At 31.1% G+C, this 19,565-nt stretch overlaps 2 protein-coding genes across 2 annotated transcripts; both read left to right on the top strand.

Annotated features, from left to right (window-relative positions):
• The first annotated feature begins 4,690 nt into the window (after window positions 1-4,690).
• Window positions 4,691-7,720, top strand: LOC149403546 (Exostosin family protein). Its single transcript, XM_089608192.1, has 4 exons — window positions 4,691-5,325; window positions 5,573-5,869; window positions 5,956-6,051; window positions 7,043-7,720. The coding sequence occupies exons 1-4, from the start codon at window positions 4,747-4,749 to the stop codon at window positions 7,457-7,459; spliced, it is 1,389 nt and encodes a 462-aa protein (XP_089464318.1). The 5' UTR covers window positions 4,691-4,746; the 3' UTR covers window positions 7,460-7,720.
• A 5,195-nt stretch (window positions 7,721-12,915) lies between these two features.
• LOC149403545 (ELMO/CED-12 family protein) lies at window positions 12,916-18,201 on the top strand. Its single transcript, XM_089609130.1, has 9 exons — window positions 12,916-13,189; window positions 15,372-15,481; window positions 15,579-15,647; window positions 16,145-16,260; window positions 16,803-16,857; window positions 16,972-17,095; window positions 17,185-17,232; window positions 17,586-17,680; window positions 17,786-18,201. Exons 1-9 carry the CDS (start codon window positions 13,084-13,086, stop codon window positions 17,882-17,884), a joined length of 822 nt encoding a protein of 273 aa, XP_089465256.1. The 5' UTR covers window positions 12,916-13,083; the 3' UTR covers window positions 17,885-18,201.
• The last annotated feature ends 1,364 nt before the right edge of the window (window positions 18,202-19,565 follow it).

Raw genomic sequence — 19,565 nt, 5'->3', positions numbered from 1 at the left:
AGAAAGAAGTTTAAGAAGAATATAACAACTTACAAGTAAACAAAATCCCTTAATAAAAAAAAATTAAAAAGAAAAAAAACAAGTAAACAAAATAGACATGTTTACCCTTGAGGACCGAGCTTAGGTGGCACGGAAAGTGGGCAATCGGTCGGACAGAAATTCCGTTCCGATTGAACTATAATAACGGAACGTTCCATTTCGATTAATGTTGTAATATCAGTCAAATCGAGTGAAATATTTTGGTTCGGTTATTTTCGGCACTATTCACTTAATTACAAAAAAAAAAAAAACAATTGAAATTCAAAATGTAATTTATTTTCGGAAGAAAACAAAATTTGATAAATAGTAATGGAACAGTAATGAAATTTCAGTTCTTCATTTCGGTTCTTTGAACAACACCAAACCATAATTTCAATACCATGTATGATGTCATAACGGAACAAATTTTCGGTTTGTTGTGGGGTCAATTTCACAAATATACATAATGCTTCGAAATGTCTTCATTATTGAAATATTAGGGATATCTTTTTCATTTTGTGCTTGAATATTTCATGTAATCACACTATCTACTATATGTGTGAATGTAAGGATAAGAAATAGTTTTTTTTTTTTAAAAAAAAAAAAAAATTAGACATGTTTGATTGAACGTAGACTATAGTAGCAGCTCATAACCTGGTCTAGTGATATTTTTACACTATCTTCATGGTAAGACCGTTTTTTCAAACTTTGGATCATGATAGTCCTTATTTAATTTTTTTTTTATATACCATGACTATGTTGTGTCAATAATAATTAACAAAATAAGAGTCTCATGCCTAAAATAGATTATATGACTAGTTCACGATCCACGTATGTAGAATTGAAGTTCGAGCTTTGTTTGTTAAAATGTTTCGTCCTCGTCAAATTTTTAAAAATGACATGATGCCGATTTTGAAGGATAAATTTTATCATATAGACTTTTTAATGTGTCCATATTCACCATTAGCCTTAAAACTTGCACTCTATCTAAAATAGACTTTTGTCTCATTTAAAAACGCTTTTAAGATGATTATAAGAAACTTTCAAAGGTGTTTTAGGACGATTTTAAAACGCTTTCAAGATTGTTTTACGATGTCTTTATGTCATTTTTAAGACCGTTTTAAGACGGTTTCCAATCATATTTTGAGGATTTCCCTTTTTATACTATTCTAAAAATAATATAAAATTTTAAGAACAAAAAGAATATCAAAATAAAGTTAAAATAATTTTAACAGTAAAATAATATAGTATCATTGGTTGATAAAAGCTCGAGACATAGCTATTAGAGAAAGAGCATAACACTCAATAGTACAAAGATCATACATTTTTCAACATAGAAATTTGAGATCTCAAGACAATTAATATTTAATACTAGCATCTGATGAAAGTGCAACTTGTATGATCAATTTCGAGCAACTCCAAAGCTCTTTCAACATACTGTTAGAGGTTAATGAATCGAAGTCCACCGAACGTGGAGAAAGACGTTCAAATAAAGTAGGCACTGCCAAAATACCAACAGAGAACTCGAACTCTTAAACAAAAAATTACTGATAACTCATCTTTGGGAAACAAAAGCTACTAAAAAATATTTTGATATTTGTATTTTATTTTTCAGGATTCTCTATTAGGTAGTGTGAGAAGCTGCAAGTATTTTATGTCCATTGACAGCCTTTAGGCTCCGTTTGGAACCCGGAAAATAGGAGGGAAAGGAAAATGAAAATCCCTCCTATTTTACTTAGGTTGTTTGGATCGATGAAAATATGGTAGAAAAAAAATATGATGGAAAATGCGAGGGAAAGTGTATAACTAAAATGAGGATTTCATTTTCCTTCGAAAATCAAATGGAAAATGAGAATCTCTCCACATTTGTCTATGAGATGATCACATTTGTCTAGGGTAAAAATGTACAACTTTTTTAAAATGGGCAAAAAAAAAAAAAAAAAAAATTTAGGGGGTCTAATTAAAAAAATTCAGGGTAAAAATGAAATTTTTTTAAAAAAATGGGTCAAAAGTGAAAATTGTTTAGGGTAAAAATGTAAAACTTTTTAAAAATTGGCAAAAAATGTAAATAAAAAAAATTAGGGGGTCTAAATGAAAAAAATTCAGGGTAAAAATGAAATTTTTTTTTTAAAAAGGGTTAAAAGTGTAAATTTTTTAGGTTAAAAATGTAATTTTCTAAAATGGGCAAAAAATGTAAATAAACTAGTCTCTTCGTTACTTTCCCGTCAATTTTCTCTCATATTTTCCATGACTTCCAAACACAATTAGAAGTTTGACTTTTTCTATTATTTTCTTTCACATTTTCATTTTCTCTATGATTTTCACTTTCTCTCTTATTTTCCGGGTTCCAAACGGAGCCTTAAGGATAAGAAATTTAGAATGCCAACCAAGTCCAACTGTGATCTAATTCGTTGTCTACTCTAACTTCTCGAAGATAATAAGAAATTGTATAATAATTGATATGTTGATTTCGTGGTGTAGTTGGATGAGCTATATTGTAACTCTTTTAATTGCCATTAGAGGAATTTATTATTGAACTAATTGCTTTCATGAAGAACATAGTAGTTTGTCTTGTTACGTTATATTTTTTTATCTTTGATTTTTTTTTTAGAAAAAAATATTATTCATATATATGCATATAAAGAACATGTCTATTTTAATATTTTCACTATAATATATTTATTTTACCAAACGCTAAATCAACTTTTGTTATCAGCAAAACTGTTTTATAAACAGTTTACCAAACACCTGTCAGCTTTTTTAAAAAATCCTATAAACATTTTTTTTTTAAACAAAGCTATGCCAAAGGGGACAAGCATTTTTTTGGAATTATGATCTTCCTCAAGGCTGGTCAAGCTCAATTAGAGCACTTAAAATCACTAACATCGAATTGGCAAGCGATCATTAAGATCCCTCTCAACCTTACAATCCACGTGGCACCTCATAAATTTCACATAAATTAACCTTAGGATGATTTTTTTTTAACCATGGCTAGTACCACGGAATTTTTATTAGTAGGGCTCACTTATGGCTGAGGAAAAACGTGGTTATAATCATTAGAACCTGAAAATAATAAAATAAAATAAATAAATAAAAACTAATCTAAGAAAAAAGAAAATAAAAGAAGAAAGCAAGGAAGAAAAATTACACGAAGCCTTTGTCATATCTAGTTAACTTACTATCTTTTACAATAAGATTTTGAATATTACAAGACAAATCTGAAAAACTTAAAAGAGAATAATGAATGAAAGAAAGCCTTGTTTTACAAAGAGACTCTGCAACCATATTTTGCTCACGATACAATATTTAAACTTCATATTCTTCACCGCTTCCATAATGAAATTTCATCTACAACCAATGATCCAAGGAGGTAGAGTCTTACCATGTAAAGCCTCAATAAGAACTTTAGAACCACTCTCAATGATAGAGATGTCCTGGCAATAAAAATGCAATTTTTGGATTTTTTTTTTTTTATCAAACTTTCAACCGCATCCTCAAGACTTGAGCTAACAATAACATTGCCTATAAAATTAATGACACAATGACCATATATATCGCGGAGAATTCTACCAACACCCCCACATTCATTAGATACTGCAATTCTGGTTTTGATGGAGCAAGTTCATTTTCAACGCTCACGTTACTAAAGAATGAAGCTCGAAAACCTTTTTATTTCATTTTTTACATATAGATAATTGAAAGCTCTGAACACCATCGATCCACTTTCTATTTGCTAGTTTGCTATTGTTTTAAAAATACGGGTATTTAATAAGAATTTGTAGCAAGTAATCATTTTTCTAATTAACTCATCTTAAGATTTTTGCCAAAGTTTTATTTAAAATACCACATTTTCCTAGCTATTTTACTATCTTTTCATTCATACAACATTTACTTTACCTATAAATAAAATCAAAATACCACTCTTCCCACCAAAGGGTCCAAGGGGTCCAATGCTCAAATATTCAAATATTTTATAAAATATAAAGCGTATACGTTCTTTGGATAAATTTTAACTTGGCCTTTTGTCATTTTAGCACATTCTTTTGTTTAAAATAAGGGATTTAAAGTAATTACGGTGTGCGACATTTTTATTTCATTTAAATATTTCATCGATTAATTTATCGCCGGTTTCTTTCTAATTTTTCATGGACATTCGGTTTTAATTTTTTGCTAGTCCTTAGTTAAAACGTCAATGATTATTCAGTTTACGCAAATGGAAAATATTTTTTCCATCACGTTTTGCACCATTTTTAGTGGATCCAAACCATGTTATATTATATCATCCTTCTTAAGGGTACTAAACAAAACTTTAATTAATATCGTTGACTTTGCCTTTCATATGAATGCTCTACCATTGGCTTCATCATTCTATACATTACAATAAGTAAACAGATATAGTAAGGAAAATACTTTTTTTAGTACATAGTTTGTGTTTAAAGAAAGTAGATTGAGATTTAATAAGAAAAAGAAATGTAAGCTTGTTACGTTGGCAACTAGTAAAAATTTACAGCAGAGCTCATTAATAAATAAAAACCAATTTCTAAATCATAATCACGAAAGCTAAATCACAACTATAGCTAAGTTTTACCTTCAAAGATTTGTATTATTTTATCCAATCACAATCCAATATCAATAAATTGATAGTAGCGACTCATATGATATACGATATAAGATTTGCCTTAATTTATTTTTCTTATCATATTTCCTAATCCTATCTAAGAGAAATCAATGGCTTTTGGGTCGCTCAGAATCAAAGACAACACTTCAGCGAATAACACTAACAATTCAACTTCCTTTGCTCTTATCAGATCCCGAAAAATGTACAGAAATGTCTCTTTGTTTCTCTTCTTCGTCTTCCTTCTCGTGCTCTCATACTCTCTCTCGATCGGGACCGTTGATTTCCGATCATACTTTTCACCTCTGCAATCGTCACCCGCGGGTTCACGCTCTCTCCGTGCAACCAAGCCTCTTAGGGTTTACATGTACGACCTTCCACGGCGGTTCAACGTCGGAATGCTCGATCGCCGGAGCTCCGAGGAAGCTCCGGTGACGGCGCGGACGTGGCCTCCGTGGCCGAGAAACTCCGGGCTGAAGAGACAGCACAGCGTGGAGTATTGGATGACCGGCTCGCTTCTCTACGAGCAAGACGAGTCCGAGGCCGGCCATGGCGGCGAGAGAGAGGTCGTTAGGGTTTCGGATCCGGAAATGGCCGAGGCGTTTTATGTACCGTTCTTCTCTTCACTGAGCTTCAACACGCACGGTCACAACATGACCGATCCGAATACTCGGTTCGATCGGCAATTGCAGGTATTGCCTGAAATTGAATTCGCCTCTCTGAATTTCGCGCTGAGAATGACCGTCCGGTTATTAGTTGAATTCGAGATTGAATGTAGATACTTCGAATTTTGATTTCTGGTTTTAAAATGTTTGAAGGAAATGCCTAGATTAGAAACTAGAATTTCTCTTTCACTCTGGAATTTTAGTTTAGAGTTGATCATTGTTCGTCAAATCAAATTCTCAATGTTCTGAGTCATGTTGTTGATTATGATCACAGATTGATTTGTTGAATTTCTTGGAGGAGTCGAAACACTGGCGGAGAAACGGAGGAAGAGATCACGTGATTCCGATGACTCACCCGAACGCCTTCAGATTCTATCGTGCCGAGATGAACTCGACGATCCAGATCGTCGTGGATTTCGGAAGATACCCGAAATCGGTGTCGAATCTGAGCAAAGACGTGGTGTCTCCGTACGTGCACGTCGTGGATTCCTTCGACAACGACGATGTTTCGGATCCGTTCGAGTCTCGAACGACGCTGCTTTTCTTCCGCGGAAAAACATTCAGAAAAGACGTACGCCAATTAACGAAAAACAAAATTGAGATTCCAACTCTGTTTTTGAGCTAGGGGTTGACTTTGTCGTTCCGTTACTTGCGCAGGAAGGTATTGTTCGAGTTAAGCTGGCGAAGATACTCGAGGGTTACGACGACGTCCACTACGAGAGGAGCGTCGCGACCGGCGAAAATATAAAAACGGTACGCAATACGATAAGTGCTTTTTTTTTTTTTAATTATTTTCTTTTTTTCGATTTCTGGTCATTTGAGAAGTGTTAGTACTTGCCATTTTAGTCAAACTTGTTTACAGGTTAATGGTAGAATGAAATCTTGGGTTTGATTGAATAACATGCATTTTGCGTTGATACAAAGCACGTATCATCATTATCATCAGTCGTAGGTTGAAAATAACACACGCTTTGTGTGATTTTGCTCTTACGGGTCTGTGGGAGTAAATCCAAGGAAGTAAATTTTCAAGCGTTCGTTTGGTTGTTTTTTTTTTTTTTTTTTTTTTTTTTTTCAATTCACTTTAAAGTATAGGGGAATCGTCGTAATGCTGTCGAGATCTAAGGAATATAGGATTTATACGTAGTATATAAATACGAGCTGTAATGATAAAAAAAAAAAAGGGTAAAAAAACATGTCGATTCTTTGAGTGGATAGAGCAAAGTGGTATAGTTCTTTTTTCTTTCCTTGAATCAATTTTTTTTTAAGCATGTCACAACATGTCGATTCTTTGAGTGGATGATCTCACTAGTCTTTACGAGGAATGAGATCATCGAAGTTTTGCCTTAATCGTCGTAATGCTGTCGAGATCTAAGGATCATAGGATCTATTATTAGTCTATAAATACAAGCTGTAATGTTAGAAGAAACGAAAGGCGCTTCGATTCTTTGAGATTAGTGGATAGATCAAAGTCCGGAAAAACTATCATTTGTCTACTTGTATTGTACACTTCTTTATTTTTTTCTCCATCATTCGCTTTATTTATTTATATATTTAAACTATTACGCTACACTATCATCGAAGTTTTGCCGTATACGAAAAAAGACAATTCGTGGAGATGAAGAAAAAAAAATCCTGTTTTAGGAGAAACCTAGAAAGCAGACCTCTCGAAATTCCTTATCGATCATTTATTATCACGCAGCGGTGTAAATTTTTTTTTTTAACTTTTTTTTTTACGGTACACCAGTCATCACGAGGAATGAGATCATCGAAGTTTTGCCTTCACCCCGCCGGAGACACGCCGTCGTCGTGTCGCCTATTCGACGCCATAGCGAGCCACTGCGTCCCAGTCATCGTCAGCGATCAGATCGAGCTTCCCTTCGAGGACGAAATCGACTATTCACAATTCTCGCTCTTCTTCTCCTTCAAGGAGGCTCTGGAGCCCGGCTTCATGGTGGGTCGGCTCCGGAACGTTCCGAAGGACAAGTGGCTCGAAATGTGGGCCCGGCTCAAGAGCGTGTCTCATCACTTCGAGTTTCAGTATCCGCCGGTAAAAGAAGACGCCGTGGATATGCTGTGGAGACAGGTCAGGCATAAGCTTCCGGGTATTAAGCTCGATATTAATCGCAAACGGAGATTGAAAATCCCCGATTGGTGGAACTGAAATATAGTTTAATTCGGATTTTTTTTTTTTTTTTTTGTACATTTGGAATTTTTTTTTTTTTTTTCTTCCCTTCATTGTTAATTCATTTGTGTATTAGATTGGATACAGATTGGTCACATTATGTGGGCAAGTTGGCTTGTTTGTTCTGACTTGTACACATAAAAAAAAAACGTGGGCTCTTTCAATGTAATTACATACACAGGGATTGTACACTCTTTTTTTTTTTTTTTTTGAACGAAGGGATTGTACACTCTTACTTCCCATTGTTGTTTGTAGTGTACTGAGGTTTTCTAATAAGTAATAGATTCGAACAATATTCTACTAACTTGGTTTTGACAGGAAATAAGAATGGAATGAATTTTCCTTTTTGGAATAGCGAATATTAAATTATAGTTATGTTAACAAAGATTAAAAACAGATAGAATGGAATAATTTTTGGAATAGCGAATATTAAATTATAGTTATGTTATCTAGTTAACTTTTGATGCAACCGTTTATATGAGCTTTTCCAATGCATAACTATATAATTTCATAAATAAATAGAATTAAACTTTTTCAATAGTAAAAACTATATAACATCATATTTGGTGTAACTTTTACACTAAATGAACAGCGTTGCACCAAATTTTAGTGTCTGTTCATTTTGTACAAAAGTTGCACCAAATATTTAAGCATTATATTAATCTAATTAATTCATAATCCATAATTAAAAATATATATTTTAGTTAATCCAATTAATCAATATGTTTTAACTGTAAAAAAGAATACTGTCAAAACTTGATGAGCCCTCTCCCATGCCTGGGAACGTTTTTTTTTTCTTCTGAAAACAAATCCAAGCCCTAACCTCCACTCCCCGGTTGGCGTCAGCCTCCTTGTCAACCAAACCGCCTCACTCTGTATGGATGAGGAAGAATGGGACGATATGCTCCCTGTTACCGGACCTCGGACAATCTCTCACCCTCGATCTGCGGCTGCAATAGGCAAAGTCATTACCCCGCGTATTGGTACTCTGAAATTAATCATCATCATTCTCACCCGTCTCTGGTGGGGTGAACCCAATTGGCGCTCGAAACTTCTTGACAAATTCGATGTCAACCGTCGTTGGCCAACCTAGGTGCGTCTGGCCCCGATTTTGGGCTTTGAGTCTTTGCTGAGAGTCAGTATTTCCTTGGTGGGCTTGATTTGACTGTCGTCATCGTTCAATTATGAGGGGAGGATTTTCATCCTACAACATAAGCCGATAAATAGTACTACAAATACTATTACTACAAAAAGTTTCAACATTACAAGAAAATACTAATATAAAGATTAAAAAAAAAAACTTGTATATTATTTATTCCCTAAAAAATGTTGTATACATAAAATTTATTAATTTTCATTTTTATTATTTCTATTTTATTTTTAAATAATTTATTATTGATTTATACTATATGTTACACATAATTAATAAATAAAATACAATTACATTTTTATATATGTATTTAGATATAACTAACTAATAAAATTAATACACTTAATCTAAAAGCATCTTAAATTAAAAAGCCTAATAAAAAAACATATTATAAGAATATTCTTTTTAGTGTAATATATAGTGTAGTACCATTTGAGTAAAAAAAAAATTAGTGTAAAAGTTATACTATATTTGGTGTAAAAATTACATCAACCCATTGAATTACCAACTGCCAACCTGAGTAACATCCATGATTATTTTGGGGCATAACTTTTTTATACTTTTTTCTTTGTTTAATTTTGAATTTAATCCATCTAAAAAAAATAAAAAATAAAAAATAAAAATAAAAAAAACTACTATGGCTTTAATACAAGCTTTTCAAAACTCGTTCTACAAATACTTCATGTTTATTTATAATTTTTCAAACTATATAGAAAATAGTTTAATGAGTCATTTTAATTATAAATATATTTGTCAAACTCATGTTTAGCTCTCCGCTTGTTACCTTGATTTGTGATATTTTATTTATTATTAGATTATTAAGTTATAATTTTAACATACATATGTCTACCTTCTATTATGTTTACTCCAAGCATTTAAATTGGGTGACATTATCTCGTACATGTGAGCAGTGGTGGAGCCACATGGAGACCAAAGGAGCAGATACCCCTATGAACTTTTCAAAATTATAAAATTTACCCTATATTTTTAGCTTAAATTTATATAATTTTTTAAAATTTGTCCTCCCTTAATTTTTTTTTTTCTTCAATTTCTGGCTCAGCCACTACCTGCGAGGTCAACTCTTGCGTGAGGGCATAAATTCAATCTTCCGAAACAACGATTTGTTTCCATTACAACATTTATTTGTAATTTGACATTAAATGTTTTATGTAATCAAATATATGATATGTATAAATAAAAAATAGTTAAAAATAAATAATAAATGTTGGTATAGTTTTACTTATAATAAATGCTGGTGTAGTTTCACTTAAAAAAAATCTATTTTGTAGAATTAGATATTATTGTAATGAATATATTAAAATCGGTATTTGTGGGATTTAATTAAATCATTTTTTTTTTATATAAAATATAAAGTTAAAGTTCCTTGGTAATGTGGTCTCTTGGATGTGTCGCGGTCAGTGCCGCCTGGCTGTCAATTGTTGTAGATTTATTCAGAGCAAAGCCAATTGAAAGAGACATTACATATGCAAATAGTAACACAATTACTATAAATAATTTTTTTTCTCCGTACAAATACATTTTTTTTCTTTTCTTTTTAGCCAACAGTAACACTTATGCCGTTCTTTCTTCTTCTTCTTCTTCTTTTTTTTTTTTTTTTTTTTTTTTTTGCTTGAAACCACACTCACGCCGTTCGTTTTAGCTTCTTGGATCACCAAAAGCATTTTTTTGAAAGATGATAAATAAAATAAAAAAAGAAAACTTTTGAGTAAACCTTTTTTTTCATCATATTCGGGATACGATTATGTGTTTAAGACTTTAAGCTAAAAAATAGAAAAAAAAAGTAAAATATAGATAAAAACAACTGATTCAAATCCTAATATTTATATGGCTTTATTTTGCATAACACCCTTAAACCAAGCTTCAATTTCGTATCTATATTCAATAGTTAGTTTGACTTTATAGTGATGTCATAATCCTGTCCATTCCTCATAGTTTGCAATATTGCAAATACGTGCTAATTAAGGTTGATTTTGGCTACACTCCTAAAATAGAAAAAATTGATAATGCACTATTACACGAAACAATAAAATTACTTTTGTTTATAAATATAATAAAGATTATTTGGTTAAAAATAACTCTCGAGATCAACCCACGATCTACAAAATCAGATAGTAAAAAGGGGGGAAAAAAATTCTCTCGCAACTTGATCAAATTTAATCACCGAATTAACGTATAATCAGTAGTCTGACCATATTTTGTTTATTTATTCTTTAAATGCAAGTATTTTTTGTTTATAGAAAATATAGGCAAGTATTCTCATTAAAATATCGCTTATTGCACCGCAACTTTGATTTCATTAGTAAATTATTTTATTGCTGAGGTCTTCTGCAGATATTTAAGAATTTCGCAGGTATATATTTATATTATATATTACTATAAAACATATAACTAACATTTTGTTTTTGCAATTTTCGCAATTTTTTCGTGTGATTTTTATATTGTTGTTGTTGGAATAAAAGGTATTAAAGAGTATTTAATACATTGTGTTTGACTGATTTGTGACTAAGTTTTGAGTGGGGTCCACTCATCGGAATTGATTAATTTCAGCGTATTATTATTCTTCGTTGCGACGGATATAAGATTGAATATTTATTCGTCAAAATCAATACTATATTGAATGAAAAATTGATGCTCAAAGTGTATTGAAAAATATCAATATTTGTGAAGGAATGAATGTGTTGTGATTGAGTGCATACCAATATTTTTCCTTTTCATAATATATTATTTATTTAATAAATAAATATTAGTATTAAAAGCTATGGTTTTATTAGTTTGTAACCGAGCAGTCATTGGGCTACGGTTTATACTTTGTAACCGTGCATGTAAGCCTTCATAGCGAGCTTTGAATGTCCATAACGTACATTAGCACTGTTGTTATTGTCGGAACGTTTTCAAATGTTGTAACCGTGCCTTAATGGTTGTGGTTATTGCTGAACAGTTTTAGACTTTGGCTTCGCTTATATAAAGATGTCGTATGCTTTTGTTTCATACGCACTGAAGCCAGCTTTCAAACAGTTTCTTCTCTCCCTCCAGAAATTCGAGTTTGTTTTTCTTTGCAGTCCGGTGGTAGGTTCTGACATAGAGTTCTGTTCATCGGAGTCGTACGTTGTGGTGCACCGTCCGTCTCATCGTCGTTATATCCTGTGAAACTCTTGCTCGTTATTTCTAACATCCGGTGGGAGAGCAATATTGTTTTAAGGAGATCGTCTAACGAGCCCCAACGATACCCTTTGTTTTTTTTTCTTTTTCTAGTTAAGGTTTCGTGTATTATTTATTTTAATTGGTTCAATATTCTGTCTACGTTTTTTCTTGTTTTATTATATCATTTTCGTTGATAATTATTTTAAAAAAAATTCGCAAATTGTCTTTTATCCCGTAATTATTTATTTAATTATTATAACAATCTTTGTGCGATTTTATCGATTTTTCAGCATAATATCGATTACATTCAAATAGCTTATGCATGTGTACACTTCATGTGATTCATTCTACACGAAAAGTTTTAATTTCGTGCGAGATTTTAATCCGACTTAAATATTTGTTGTATTCAACTTATACCCATAGGTATACGGATTTCCATGTAGACAATTGTTATGGCCGTTTTTCATTTTTTTTCATCAATAGTTCCTTTGGATATTTTTTTTAGATAACAACTATAAGTTATTTTGCGATAAATTAAAAATATAAACAAATAAAGCATCATAAAGAGATTGTCCGGAAGTTCCTACGTGGCCATGTGGAATCTGCTCCATATGTTTTGGATTATTTTGTCAACCAACCAGAATTTCATGTCCCCTCAATCTTTGGCGTCTCTCACTTTATTGATCAACCAATTAAATAAAATATTACTAGCTATCAATGACAATATAATAGACCAAATATTCTAAAATCTTACTTGCCGTTTGAGACTCAAGCATCCCACTAAAAAACCATAATAAACTTTGTTTTGTTTATATCATAGTAAGTAAGTGGTGACCAAAAATTAACCTACTTTTTCCCTAAGAATTTTTTTTTTTTTTTTAAAAACCCTACTTTTTTTTTCTTCCCCTTTTTAATTGAGATCGAGAGTCCGTAAAAATAGGAATGCATTGTCAATATTTTATTTAGTTTCTACTCATAGAAAACCACATTTAATGTTTACTTGTGTAAAATTGGTTTGCTCTTTATGGAGAAATCCCAAACGAATATATATATATATATATATATATATATATATATATATATATATATTTATTTACTTGCTTGCACGTCACTCGCATTGATCAGTTAGCTAAAGGTCGCACAAAAGTCGATTTTGGGACCAAAAGAAACTCCATTTCACTCTCTCTCTCTCTCTCTCTCTAGAACTTGAGTGAAGAGTGTACATGTGTTATGTAATATTGAAAGAGAGAGAGAGAGAGAGAGAGAGAGAGAGAGAGAGAGAGAGAGAGAGATGAGTAGTGTGGCGATCCGTACACTTTCACCATCTTCATCATCTTCTTCCATAAACTCATCGCGTTGCTCTTCAGCCCATCACGACTCTTCTGCTTCCTTTTCAGGTTCATAAATTTCTCTCCATATCTTTATTTAATATAATATATATATATATATATATATATATATGTGTGTGTGTGTGTGTGCTGTGTTGTGTTCTACGATCATTCCTCAATGGTATTTAATGAAAACGAGCGAAATGACTTAATGCCCTTGGAATATTGATTATGTATGAATCGCTCCTCCTCTATTCTTAGTCTAGAATATGAACACGCTCTGTAATTTGTGCTTTCATTTTCAAAAGCTTCATTTTTTTTTAATCTTGGATGATTAGAGTTTTACTGAGATTTTCCGAGTCTATAAGTTTAATACAACGTATAGGGATTTAACTGAAATGAATAAATCATAGATATTAAGTGGATTGGACGGCGTATTTGGTAACATTGGTATTCTGTGGAGAGAGAGAGAGAGAGAGAGAGAGAGAAACGCTGCGTTTTGAAGGTTCAATGACCTTCAATTCTATTTATGCTTTGGCGATTATAATACGATATTTGTTCATTTCCAATTTCCAATGGCCAAACGGTCCTACAATTTAGCTTATAGGCTGTGTTTTGTGGGACCCACATCACGCCGACGGTTTGTTGACTATAGTTTCTACGTAATATACACTCCCATTCTCACATATATAGATTCTTTATACGAGTAAGTAAATATATGTGTCAGAAGAACACTAGGTAATAGGTATATATATATATATATAACCAAACTCCACCCACTATAATCTCTCTATAAACTCCTAATGAAATAATTGGAACACTCACTAATTGCATCTACGTATATATATGCTTGCTTACGCAATACGCACACACTTATGAATTAAAATAGAAATTAAAGGTTTATAGTTTGGTGACCTGTGTTTCAAATAATAATTGGAGTGCTGTTTTCTCATAATAATTAAAGGTCTAATTGCTGTTTTCTCATTGTGAGTGACATATTATTGTAATTTGTGCACATTTTATATCTATCTATGAAATGTACATGTATGTATATGTGTATATACCGTATACGCATATGATATACCTATATTTTAAAAATGACATTATTTTACTAATATGTATATGTATATATTATATACCTATATTTTCTTGTCAATTGTCATGTTCAGAAATTGAGTTTATAAAACTAAATTAAAAAGATGTATTATATATTATAAACACAGCTTTCCGATTTCCCAAGACCAGATTTGATCAGGTGTTCTCACATGGAAATTTTTGCCATATAATGTTCCTAGGACATAGTTCTTAATTTGTTTCTATCCATGTCTTGTGATTCCATGACCTCTTGACTGTATTTAAATAATAATCATAAGAAAACAGTATAGCTTTTCCTATTAACGGTATTATTTATCTCTTAATGATTCCGTGTCATCGGGTTATGCATATATATTTTACCAAGCAAGTGTGCATATATATATATATGTATATATACACAATATACATTTATATAAAATATATATATATATATATATGTATATAATAGGACATAAAACACACCACAACCATTGTGCCTCCTCCGAAAACTATAGAACGTGACCATAATGCAATCTGGATAAAAAAGCAACACGCTTTCTCAACTTTTTCAAATAATTATTAGAGACCAGAATTATAGTACATATTTTTATTTTGTGACAAAGTTCTGTGAATGTATTGATGGTGTTATATTTTCTTGCTTCTAGAATATAAATATTAGTTGGTGTTTGGTCTGAAAGCTTATAAAGTTGGTTGCAAATTTTGTGACCAATTTCTATCCTAGATCATCACTATGTCATTCATATCTATTTATTTCCTTTTTTTCCCTGAAAAAGCTTACGTTGAGATGTAAAAACTATTTTTTGCATGGATGATTTATTAGTATATATATGTCTGGTATGTGATTAAAAAAAAAAAAAGGAGAGACTCCAGTAGATATATTATTTTTATTTCTGTTTTGTTGATCAAGTTTAGAGTTTGTCTTTTTCTTCTTTTTTTTTTCCAATTATGTCAAGGTTTAGACTGTTCTCAAACTCAAACCAATTCGTTGTTCTTAAAAAACCATCTCCAAAGAAACAGAAGTTCATTAAAACCAACAAAATCAGTGGTAAATTCTTTTATTTTATATAGTGTGTAAAATAATCTCAAATCTCACTAGTTAAAAAAAAGGGCAAATTAGTAATTTTATTATATTTGTTTAATTAAATTTTAATTGCAGATGAAACGACATGCGTTTCGCCGGCATGGATAGGCAAAGGACTCACTTGTGTCTGCTTCAAACGAAAAGGAAATTACGACCGATTTTGCCTCAACTTGACTCCCCAACAGGCAAGTAAAAAACAAAAATAAAAAAAGATAAAATATTATTGTTTTAGCTTAGTATATATATAAATATAAAGCATGTATATGCCGTGGCTACTCTCAGGAAGAAAGGCTGAATCGGCTAAAGAACCGAATGAAGGTCTTCTATGATGCTTCTAGAGTGGATCACCAGGTTTGTTTTAACTTTAATTGTGCATTAATTTAGTATTGCAAAAAAATAGAGAAATTGCTTCAACTACTAATTTTTTTTTTTTTTTTTAATTTTTCACAAAATGCTTAATTTAGTAAAAAAAATACTACTAAATTATTTATACAAATAAAATTTTATCTTTAACGATTGATATAAACAATTTATGTCAATTGTTGATATAGACGTCAATAATAGAAGTCAATTGTTAATATCTATATCAACAAACAGAGAACTCAAAACTCACAGATGTCAACAATAGATGTCAATATTTGACATCTCTATGTCAACAATAGATGTCAATTGTTGATATCATGTTGAGAGTAAAATTGTATTTGTCCAAGTGACTTACTAGTATATTTAATCAAATTAAGTTTTTGGTGGGAAATTTGAAAAAAATTATCAAATAGTGCTAGTCGAGGCAATTTCTCAAAAAAAATATAATTTGTGTTGGGCAATAATCTGGTGAGACGAGTGTACAGGAAGCGTTGAGAGCTCTATGGTCAGCGACGTACCCTAATGAGGAGCTCAACGGCTTGATTTCCGATCAATGGAAGGAAATGGGTTGGCAAGGAAAAGACCCTTCCACCGATTTCAGGTTTTAAAATTAAATATTAATAATTATAAGCTTTTTGACACAAATAATTGTTGAGCTGTTTGTAGCAAATTGGTGCTTTAATAAAACAAAGTACTTTTTATAAAATTTTACTTTTATTTGATTTAAAAAAAAAGTATTTTTAGGGGCAGAGTATAATTTAATAAATATTTATTTTATTAACAAGTTACTCCAAGTTTGTAAATATTTTTAAGTTTAGTGGCTTTATTTAATATTTTTCTTCTTCTTCTTCTTCTTTGAAAATGGACAAAAATACAAGGAAAATCAGTAGTTCGATTAAGAATATAAGTTAGGGACCAATATACCACACATATAATAGTTCAGGGACTATAATTTAATTATTTAAAACAAAAAAGTTAACAAGTACTACTTAAATATGTCAAAATATGTTTTTTGTTTAGCGGTTTGGTTTAACAAGTAAAATATGCTTCTTTTTTTATTTTACGATGGACTAAAATAATACAAAATCAATCATTTGATAATCAATCACGTAACATTTCTCTTTGTGCCTTTGTTTGCAACAGAGGAGCCGGGTTTATTTCCCTGGAGAATCTCTTGTTCTTCGCAAATACATTCCCAGTAAGCCAAACTATTTATATATAATATAAAAAATAAAAATAAAAATCTAAGTAGTTCTTTATTATTTCCATATGATAATTGTTTTTTATTAAAAAGAATTAAATTTTTGGGCAGAATTCGTTCCAGCGTCTGTTAAAGAAGCAAGTAGGGAATGGAGATATGTGGGAATATTATCCATTCGCCGTGGCGGGAGTGAATATCACCTTCATGATCATGCAAATGCTTGACCTTGATTCTCGTACGTGTGAACGCAAAATTCAATATTTTCAGCAAATATTTCATGACTAATTATGTTTTTTTTTTTTTACTTTTCTTCGTTCATTGTAGTGAAGCCCAGAACTTTCGTTAAACCGGTCTTCTCGCAGATATTGTCTGGTAAGAGAGAGAGAGAGAGAGAGAGAGAGAGAGAGAGAGAGAGAGAGAGAGAGAGAGAGAGAGAGAGATTTGTATATTTATTTATCTATAAGACTAAGATTGATTTTTGTTTATTTATTTTATAAGGTTTTTAATTAAATAGCTAATTACTTTAAATTAGAATTAATGTATTTACAAAATAATTAAGTTTTGTGTAACGTTAGTAAAATAGGCCAATATATATAAGTATATTTTTACCCTCTAATTAGTTTCAAATTATTATTTTATATAATTTTTACATTTATTAGAAAAATGAGAGAATATCAATCCTATATCTTTTTTTTAGCGTTGACTTTATATATATTATTTGACAGAGGACGAGTTGGCGTTTGACTTGTTGTACTGTGTGGCGTTCGTGGTTATGGACAAGCAATGGCGCGACAGAAATGCCACGTACATGGAGTTCAATGTGAGAAATTAAATAGATAAATAAATTATAAACTAACTAATTATAGAATATTCGTTGGAATTATAAGTAAGAAAAAAAAAATTGGTTTTTGAAATGTGTTATTAGGATGTTGTGAAATGGACAAGGGCTCAGTTGGAGAGGGAAATTCTAATGGAAGGTGTTATGAGGATCGAAGACATGCCTTCTTACAATCTTCTTTCTTGACTCCCAAGCAAATATACTCACTCACATACTATTATTATTATTATTATTATTTTATTTTATTTATTTATTAGAAGATAAACCATTTCAGCTTAATTATAGAACAATGCATGCAGTTATATTTCATTTTCATGTCTACTAGAAAATGACTGAAATTTGTACAGTCTCTCTCTCTCTCTGCTATGTGGCAAACTTCGACTTCGGTTTTTTTTTTTTTTTAGAAGTTGAGAATAGTTTTTTAACAATTGAAAAAAAAAAAAGAGTTTTGTAACTGATTAAGCCAATTCAAACTTAAGAATTTCATTCTGTCATACGTTTCAAACTTTTTTGATTTATAGTCATTTTGCTTATGTGGCATATTGTTTATACCATTTTTACCCTTATTAATTATATAATATAATTTATTTTCGAAATTAATAAAATTTAATTTATTATTCAAAATCTCTAATTATTAGGATCTCAGTTATCTCTCTATCTCTCTCTCTCTCTATTTTTCATGTTCACACTCTCTCTCTTTTCTCTCTCTCGTCACATCTCTCTCTCTCTCTCTCTCTCTCTCTCTCTCTCTCTCTCTCTCTCTCTCTCTCTCTCTCTCTCTCTCTCTCTCTCGTCACATTTTTTAGTTAGGAGCAAATGTCAAAAACATAAAAACCGCAGTTAATAATCGTTAATAACTGTTAATAGGTTTCTGCTTTAACTAATAATCGGTAATAACTGTTAATAAGTTTATGGTAGAAACCTATTAAGAGTTATTACCGACTATTAACTGCGAGATGCTCTTTTTTAACCTCTGTTATGACTAAAAATGTAACAAAGAGAGAGAGAGAGAGAGAGTATTTAGGTATAAATAAATTATTTTCATTTAATTTATTTTTGGTAAATAATTAGGGGAAAAAATAAGGGTAATTATGTCTTATTGCATGAAAGATTGGCTAATTACCAAATATTACTAAAACGTTGGTTATTTCACAATTCTAAGTTTTAAAAAGGCTAATAAGCTAGAGCGCCAAAAAAAAAATGAACCATTTCTCGATATGTCTCAGCGATGTGGGATAAAAGAAGTTTCGGACTAATACATGGGCTTTTTACCATAATGGACTGTATTAGAAAGGCCCAATCTTGAAATTTATCAGCCCGATCTTGATAAAGTTATTTACATACATCAGCCCCAAGACTATTTGTTTATTTGGAAATTTTTATCTATTTATTTATTATTTTATTAAAATTCAGAAGAAAAAAAAAATTAAGAGACATCTATATATATTGAATTTCTGAATTTTTTAAAAAAAAATCCTGAATTACATTAAAAAAAAGAAAGGAAAAAAATGTCCAAAATTTAATAGTCTCGGAAAATTGGCGAGACAACTCGAAAGTAGAAGGTGAATAGAAACACTGAAAAACTGGCAGAAGACATTATTTTAGCAAAATTATATAATAATAATAATAATGGCATTCCTAAATTAATTTTTTTGAAGAAAAAAAATGTAAAAGAAGAATTTAGATGAGTATTATTCTTTGATCATATGGAGGTTTGTACAAAGTCATCCTGTACAAACGGCCACCATTGGCTACCATTAAGCCATTAAGGCTTTACCACTGGCTTAATGGTAGTGGTACTACCGTTAAGCCATTAACTGCTACCGTTAGCTTAACGGTAGCGGTAGCTAATGGAAGTGCTTAACGG

This window comes from Urtica dioica, chromosome 3 (assembly GCF_054948205.1).
Source record: "Urtica dioica subsp. dioica isolate 48M chromosome 3, U.dioica_male_clone48M_v1_H2, whole genome shotgun sequence".
In the NCBI taxonomy this organism is placed as follows: domain Eukaryota; kingdom Viridiplantae; phylum Streptophyta; class Magnoliopsida; order Rosales; family Urticaceae; genus Urtica; species Urtica dioica.
Note: the sequence above shows the minus strand (reverse complement) of the source record. Positions and strands in the feature narration are given on the sequence as shown.

What these genes read in the sequence shown, in the direction of transcription:
- LOC149403546 (XM_089608192.1), top strand. Translation starts at nt 4,747, where the DNA reads ATGGCTTTTGGGTCGCTCAGAATCAAAGACAACACTTCAGCGAATAAC. An exon ending in GGTTCGATCGGCAATTGCAG is followed by an intron (nt 5,326 to 5,572) that starts GTATTGCCTGAA and finishes TTATGATCACAG; the next exon opens with ATTGATTTGTTGAATTTCTT. An exon ending in GAAAAACATTCAGAAAAGAC is followed by an intron (nt 5,870 to 5,955) that starts GTACGCCAATTA and finishes TTACTTGCGCAG; the next exon opens with GAAGGTATTGTTCGAGTTAA.
- LOC149403545 (XM_089609130.1), top strand. Translation starts at nt 13,084, where the DNA reads ATGAGTAGTGTGGCGATCCGTACACTTTCACCATCTTCATCATCTTCT. An exon ending in TCAACTTGACTCCCCAACAG is followed by an intron (nt 15,482 to 15,578) that starts GCAAGTAAAAAA and finishes GGCTACTCTCAG; the next exon opens with GAAGAAAGGCTGAATCGGCT. An exon ending in GACCCTTCCACCGATTTCAG is followed by an intron (nt 16,261 to 16,802) that starts GTTTTAAAATTA and finishes TGTTTGCAACAG; the next exon opens with AGGAGCCGGGTTTATTTCCC.